The sequence below is a fragment of the Solanum stenotomum genome, chromosome 4, assembly GCF_019186545.1.
Source record: "Solanum stenotomum isolate F172 chromosome 4, ASM1918654v1, whole genome shotgun sequence".
NCBI classification, from domain to species: domain Eukaryota; kingdom Viridiplantae; phylum Streptophyta; class Magnoliopsida; order Solanales; family Solanaceae; genus Solanum; species Solanum stenotomum.
This window is the reverse complement of record NC_064285.1, coordinates 16,550,466-16,558,759: the sequence shown is the minus strand read 5'-3', so window position 1 is coordinate 16,558,759 and position 8,294 is coordinate 16,550,466. Positions and strand designations below refer to the sequence as shown.

The following is an 8,294-nucleotide window of genomic DNA, read 5'->3' as shown; positions in this document are numbered from 1 at the left end:
TGTCTTGCATATTTACTGGAGAAATAGTTATTCTGGTAATTTTTTTTTGAATATGACCTTCCCCTCCCATAAAGAGAGTTTCTTGTTCCTTTTCTAACAAGGATGATGGGCGACAATGACATGAATTCAATACTAATAAAATTCTTCTAAATTTTGTGTTGAGATTAGTTAAAATTCAGCTTTAAATTAATTATATGCTTCTTGTTATAAAGAAGTTAGTTAGCTTACTGGTTGAAAGGAAGTTAGTTAGGGTTAGTTAAGAAATCAGTTGTCTTAGTTGTCATGTTGATTAGACGATATTTTCATTTCTGTACATACATGTATAATAAAGAAGTGGAATAGAAATTAATTTTTCATTTCCCCAAATCAAACTCTCAATCGTCTCTTTCATACTCTCTCTCTCTAGCTCCATCAATGGAATTTTTCAGTTGTTAGTCATCTATGCATAACTTTGACATGGTATTAGAGCAATAGGCACTGATCTCTTCTTCGTCTTCCACATTACCTCACTTAGGTCTTCATTCTCTTTTGTTTCTCTGATTCCTTTCTTTTTCATCTCATTCACGAATTCTTGTTTCTTAGATTCCGTGTTTAGGTCTCAGATTTTTCTAGCTCAATTTCATCAATCTCTTTCAATCTCATAGATCCGAACACAGACGCTCCTCAGATCCAAACTCAGCAAGTCGTTGATTCCAGCCAACCACTGTACATGCATCCATCAGAAAGAGCTGGATCTGCGATCATTCCGGTGCTCTTCAATGGAACTGGTTGTAGATCCTGGCGACGCGGTGTCCTTCGCGCCCTATTTGTGAAAAACAAATTAGTAGGTTTCATCAATGGAAAAGTTCATAAATCGGCTGTAAATTCACCCACATTCGCTCAATGGGAACGTTGCGATGACATGGTCACGTCGCGGATTCTCAATTCTCTGTAGAAGGACTTAGTTGACAGCTTGCAGTATGTCAACATCGCAAAGGAATTGTGGGAGGAACTGCAAGACAGGTATGATCAAATCAATGGTGCGAAACTCTATTAGCTCCAACAGGAGATCAATGATCTCGCCCAAGGAAATCTGGACATACAGGTACTATTCCATGCTTTGAAGACTCTGGAAAGATCTTTATCCCCTAGATCCCAACACTCAATGCACTTGTCTGTGCGATTGTGGTGGTAAGACCAAAATGCATAAGGCGGAGCAGGATCGAAAGCTCATCCAGTTCCTGATGGGACTTAACGAGGTCTACACTATAGTGCGAGGTAGCATTCTTATGATGAACCAAGTGCCAACTATGGCACAAGATTTTTCTATTTTAGTGCAAAAAGGAGAAACAACGAGAAGTCAAACCATCCACTCGCATGAGTTTAGCCTCTACCTCACTTAGTGCTAGTTCTGGAGCCTTTACCTGTTGGGTTAGAAAGTGATTAGGCGTCGTGCGGTTGCTTACAATTGCAAATCATATAGTTGACAAATTAGATGACAAATAAAAATATACTAAAACCATAATACTATTATATGAAAACCAATATAAAAGAAAAATATTTAAATTGTTACGAGAATAAATATCCCATAAACAAGACTCTTAAACGACTACATTGTGGATTCTATTGTGTTATGCTATGCGAATAGGGATTTTCAATTTATAGATCTCCAAATTTTTCCTCTAAGGAAAGAATAAACTAAATATAGAAGATAATTATATTTTCCTTTCAGAAACAATTCAAGCATTTATGGTAATATTTTGACTTTTCTTTAAGGAAAAAAATAAACTTCACATAAGGTAAGAAAATCAGGGTAAAACCCTAACAAATCTCCCATTTTGGCTGGATTTTCTTGACAAAACTTGATCCGTCTTCTTCAACTGCATGATAATTTTGTTCTTCACATAGTCTTCATCACTGCTGCTTGCCATGGTGAAAAATTGATATGGGTTAAAAATTGGAGCCTTGTGTTAAAAGTTATGAACAGGGTTGAAAGTGGAGCTCATGCGTTAAAAGTAATATGCATGAGTGGAAAGTGGATCTCATGCGTTAAAAGTAAAATGCATGAGTTAAAAGTGGAGCTCATGCGTTAAAAATAAATATATGAGTTAAAAGNCTCACTTAGTGCTAGTTCTGGAGCCTTTACCTGTTGGGTTAGAAAGTGATTAGGCGTCGTGCGGTTGCTTACAATTGCAAATCATATAGTTGACAAATTAGATGACAAATAAAAATATACTAAAAACATAATACTATTATATGAAAACCAATATAAAAGAAAAATATTTAAATTGTTGAGAGAATAAATATCCCATAAACAAGACTCTTAAACGACTACATTGTGAATTCTATTGTGTTATGCTATGCGAATAGGGATTTTCAATTTATAGATCTCCAAACTTTTCCTCTAAGGAAAGAATAAACTAAATATAGAAGATAATTATATTTTCCTTTCAGAAAAAATTCAAGCATTTATGGTAATATTTTGACTTTTCTTTAAGGAAAAAAATAAACTTCAAATAAGGTAAGAAAATCAGGGTAATACCTTAACAAATCTCCCATTTTTGCTGGATTTTCTTGACAAAACTTTATCCGTCTTCTTCAACTGCATGATAATTTTGTTCTTCACATAGTCTTCATCACTGCTGCTTGCCATGGTGAAAAATTGATATGGGTTAAAAATTGGAGCCTTGTGTTAAAAGTTATGAGCAGGGTTGAAAGTGGAGCTCATGTGTTAAAAGTAATATGCATGAGTAGAAAGTGGATCTCATGCGTTAAAAATAAGATGCATGAGTTAAAAGTGGAGCTCATGCGTTAAAAATAAATATATGAGTTAAAAGTGGAGCCCGAGCATTAAAGTTTGCAAGGGTTGAAAGTTGGAGCTCATGCTCTAAAATGAGTTGAAAATTGATTTTGTTTTAAAGAATGGAGCAGCAGGATTTGTTGAAAATACATTTGAAAATTGTCTCCACATGTAGTAGCACAAAAATCTTCATTATCATCAAATTTGTTGCAAATTGATTTGAAACCGCTTGAACCTTTCTTCAATCTTGTTGAACCATTGGATCATTGAACCATATGCTCTGATATCACTTGTTGGGTTCGAAAGTGATTAGGCATCATGCAGAAGCTTACAATTGCAAATCATATGGTTGACAAATTAGATGACAAATAAAAACATACTAAAAACATAATATTATTATATGAAAACCAATATAAAAGAAAAATATTTAAATTGTTGAGAGAATAAATCTCTCCATAAACAAGACTCTTAAACGACTACATTATGGATTTTATTGTATTATGCTATGCGAATAGGGATCTTCAATTTATAGATCTTCAATCTTTTCCTCTAAGGAAAGAATAAACTCAATATAGAAGAAAATTATATTTTCCTTTCAAAAAAAGTTCAAGCATTTGTGGTAATACTTTGAGTTTTCTTTAAGGAAAAAAATAAACTTCAAATAAGGTAAGAAAATCATGGTAAAACCCTAACACTACCTCACTTAGTGCCAGTTCTGGAAGTGGCAATTTTAGAACAAACTACTCTCACAACAATCACAGAAATGGAAACAACATCTACAGAGGTCCTTCCAATCATTTTCAGCACGTCAACAAGAACACTTATCCTATTCCTGATATTAACAAAGAAAATTTGTTCTGTGATTACTGTAAGAAGGTTGGACACACAGAAGACAAGTGTTATAGGTTGCATGGTTTTCCCCAAAACTTCAAGTTCACAAGGGGAACTGGACCACGTTCAGGGAACTCAAAGCTTAACCAAAGACCAAATGATTATCTCATGAGATTGCTTGAAAATGTTCAGGTGCAAGGACCATCTAGCAGCACCAAAGATACTTTGGATAACATTATAAGTGGAGCTGCAAACTTTGCAGGTATCTTGACATGTCACTCTTCCATCACTGATATTGGTAACCTTTCATGTATTTGTTTCAAATTAACTGTTGAATCCTGGATTATTGATTCTGGAGCCTCAAACCATATGACCTTCAATAAAAATTTACTTACCAACATCAGACCCTTGACTTACCCTTTCTTAACAACATTGCCTAATGTCTATAGAGTTAGAGTGACAGAAACTGGGGATGTCTGTTTGAATTCAACACTGACTTTATACAAAGTGCTGTTTATTCCTACTTTCAAATTAAATCTAATCTCAGTACATTGTTTAATTTCTGATCTTAAAGGTGTAGTAAGTTTTATTGATGTTTCATGTTCCTTGCAGGGCCCTTCATTAAAGAGCCCTCTGGTGATTAGTACAGCAAAGAGTGGTCTTTACTTTCTATGCTCAAGATGTCCTACTGTTGTTGCCTCATCTACTTCATTTTCTAATTGTTTTTCTTTACATGTTTCAAATGAGCAAGCTTTACATCCTCTTCCCTCACCTGTAACATTTGTCATTCCAAGAAATAAAACAACTTGGTGTGATATGAACTCTTCTGTTGCTTCTGTTGATTACCTTGAACCTGTTAAGTGTTTTTCATTGTGTACATCTCATGAAAATAATGTAGATTACTTGTGCCACACTAAACTAGGACATATTCCTTTCATTAAGATGAGGGGTATCCAATACCATACCTGTTATGTTTTCACCCCAAACAACCTTTTTTATGCACTGTTTACCCCATGGCAAGACAAGCAAGATTGCCTTTCTCATCCAACTCAACACCCTCTTCCACAAAGATTTTTTATCTCCTCCACGTAGACTTATGGGGACCATACCACATATCAACCTATGACAATTACAAGTATTTCATCACAATAGTGGATGATTACAGCAGGTCAACTTGGAACCAACTAAACAGTTGCAAAAGTAACACCCTACAAATTATAAAAGCCTTTACATCCCTGATAGAGAATCAATTTAACACAACCATTAAGACCATAAGAATTGATAATGGTCTGAAATTTGTCAATAAAGAAACTATTGTTTTTCTATAAGCCAAATGCATCATACACCAAAGAACATGACAATACACATCACAATAAAATGGTGTAGTGAAAAGAAAACACAAATACCTCCTTGAAGCTGCCAAAAGTCTATTGTATCAGTCCAAACTCCCCATGAGTTATTGGGGGAGTGCATTTTAACTGCAACCTACCTAGTCAACAGGCTGCCTTCGATAGCCATCCAAAACAAAACTCCTTTCGAAGTATTGTACCAAAAGCCACCCACATATTCACATATAAAATCCTTTGGATGCCTTTATTTCCCTACTACTCTCAAAACCCATAAGGATAAATTTGAACCTCGATTCACTCCACATGTTTTCATTGGATATCCATTCAACGCAAAAGGTTACTAGGTTCTAGATCTGAGCACCAAGCAAATACATATTTCAAGAGATGTACAGTTTAATGAAAATACATGTAGGTTTACAATAAGAAAATGGCAGATAACACGAAGGCAATGTTTAGTCTGCAACAGAAAATAATGTAGGAGAATAGAAGGAATTTAAAATGAAGAAGAAAACTAGAAAAGCTTATGTAGGGATTTAAATAAATTCTGTAGAAAAACAGATACATAAACATAAAGGAAAGAAACTGAAATAGATCATGGTCCTATTTTAAGTCATTGCGCTAACCATGGTAACTACCTCTTGTCAATTTTCTATTGAATACCTCTCAAAGTGAGAGTCTTTCCATTATATAGAGAAAATAAAGATTACACATCCCTAAAGATCCGCCATTCCTATCCCTAAAGATCAGCTATTCTATCTATACAAATCTGCTATTCAATCCCTCTAAATCTGCCTTGCTATCCCTCCAAATCAGCTATGCTCTCACAATATTTATTCCTTTGATTCTACAACAAATGTATATGATCATGCTAATTTATATCACTATATAATTACATTAATATATACAATCATTTAGTTATCCATCATGCTAACATCCCCCCTCAAATTGATGTTGGTGGATCAAGAAGCATCAATTTGCCTACTAGAAACTGATGGTGTTGTCGTGCCATGGATTTTGTAAACGCATCAGATATTTGAAGATCGCTGGATACATGTGGAAGAGTAATGACTCATTTATCTACAGCTTCTCTTATATAATGACAATCCACTTTGATGTGTTTGGTCCTCTCATGAAAAATTGGATTAGTAGCAATCTGAATAGCACTTGTATTGTCAGCGTGGAGAGGAGTAAGATAAGATTGAGGAAATCCAATCTCAGCAAGTAATCCACGAAGCCATACAACCTCAGAGCAAGCAGTAGACATGGATCGATATTCAGCCTCTGTTGAAGATTTTGACACACAATCTTGCTTTTTACTCTTCCAAGATATAAATGACTCTCCAAGAAACATGCACCAACCAAAGATTGAACGACGAGTATCAGGACATCCCGCCCAATCAGAATCACTAAAAGCATTAAGACGAATAGGAGAACCACTTGGAAAGAACAATCCACGAGTAGATGTTCCTAGAAGATACCGAATGATGCGACGAACAACCACCAAGTGGAGATGACGGGGAGCTTGCATAAATTGACTAACTTGTTGAACTGCAAAAGAGGTATCATGCCGAGTAATAGTAAGGTAATTTAGACTCCCAACTAATTGTCGAAATATAGTTGGATCAGGAAGAAGATCGCCTTCCTCACGACGATACTTCACATTCAATTCCAATGGAGTATCTACGGAGGATGAATCTTGAAGACCAGCCAAAGAAATTAGATCCTGAGTATATTTGTGTTGGTTTAGAAACACACCTGAAGCAACATTATGAACTTCCAAACCCAAAATATAAGTAAGAGTACCAAGATTTTTCATATGAAAAGAATCTTTAAGCTGTTGTGGGAGGCTAGTGATTAGTGAAGAATCAGTTCCTGTGATAATAATGTCATCTACATACACCAAAAGAAGAACACAACCTGTAGATGTTTTTCGAAGAAACAAAGATGAGTCATATTTGCTCTGCTCAAAAGAAAATTGTAGCAAAGTAGACCAGAACTTATCAAACCAAGCTCTTGGAGCTTGTTTTAATCCATACAAAGACCGCTTCAACTTGTATACATCTGATGTAGGCGAAGAGAACAAACCAGGTGGATGATTCATATAAATATCTTCTTTAAGATCACCATAGAGAAAAGCAATTTTGACATCCATTTGATACAAAGGCCAGTTTTGTGAAGTAGCAATAGCAATAATAGTTCGCACCGTAGTCATTTTGGCTACGGGTGCAAAAGTCTCCTCATAGTCCACCCCATACTCTTGTCTGTTACCAAGAACAACCAATTGAGCTTTGTACCGATCAAGAGATCCATCATAATGAAGTTTGATTGAATAAACCCATTTGCATCCAATAGGGTGGACATTTGAAGGACATGAAACAATGTCCCATGTGTCATTTTCTTTAAGAGCCAAAAGTTCTTCCTCCATTGCTTTCTGCCAACATTCATGCTTGGAAGCTTGTGAGTAACAAGATGGAACAGATATGTTGGATAAAGTAGAGGAAAAGCCATACCAATTGGGAGTACGAGATACTCTGGTAGATCGTCGAGTAGGCTCAAGAGGACCAGATATTCAAGAATTATCATATTCTAGTTGTGGTACAGTTTCAAGTGGCGGATCAGTGTCGGGATAGGATAAAGTTGGCCGACGTCGGTCATACACAAATCCAGGTTTGAACCTCTTAAAAGAAGATGATAAATCCTCAAAAGTAGGAAGAAGAGGAGAAACATAAGATGGATCTACAATTGTAGGAAAGAAATATTGATTCTCAAAGAAAACAACATTTCTAGAAATACGAAATTTGTGAGAACATGGATCATAGCAAATAAAACCTTTTTGTGAAGTACTATAACCCATAAAAGCACATTTAGTAAACTGTACAGAAATTTTATTGCATTGCGAATAAGGAAAATGCACAAAACAAACACAACCAAATGTATGAAAATCACTATAGTTAGGATTTTGGTGATAAAGACGAAAATATGGAGACTCAAAATTTAGCACTTTAGATGGCAATGTATTAATTAAATAGACAATAGTAGACAAAGCTTCCACCCAATATTTAGCTGGTACAGAGAACTCAATCAATAAAGTACGAGTGACATCTAAAAGATGACGATTTTTTCGCTCAGCAACTCCATTTTGTTGTGGTGTATATGGGCAAGAGTGTTGTGAGACAATTCCTTTGTCAAGCAAGAAATTTTTGAATTCATAAGACATATATTCTCCACCAGAATCAGATCTTAATAATTTGATGCATGTAGAAAATTGAGTCTCAATGTAAGCCAAAAATGTCTTGAACATGGAAAATACCTCAGATTTGGATCAAACAAAATAC

General features: G+C 35.3%; 2 protein-coding genes across 2 annotated transcripts in view; both read left to right on the top strand.

Moving 5' to 3' along the window:
• The window catches only part of LOC125861320 (LEAF RUST 10 DISEASE-RESISTANCE LOCUS RECEPTOR-LIKE PROTEIN KINASE-like 2.1), an 8,275-nt gene extending 4,021 nt beyond the window's left edge, over positions 1-4,254 (top strand). Inside the window, exons 8-11 of the mRNA XM_049541241.1 lie at positions 596-859; positions 935-1,002; positions 3,541-3,872; positions 4,223-4,254. Coding sequence (XP_049397198.1) covers positions 596-859; positions 935-1,002; positions 3,541-3,872; positions 4,223-4,254 — 696 coding nt within the window. The remainder of the gene's footprint in view (positions 1-595; positions 860-934; positions 1,003-3,540; positions 3,873-4,222) is intronic.
• The window catches only part of LOC125863104 (PR5-like receptor kinase), a 31,868-nt gene that overhangs the window by 4,033 nt on the left and 19,541 nt on the right, over positions 1-8,294 (top strand). The gene's annotated exons all lie outside the window — the stretch shown is intronic.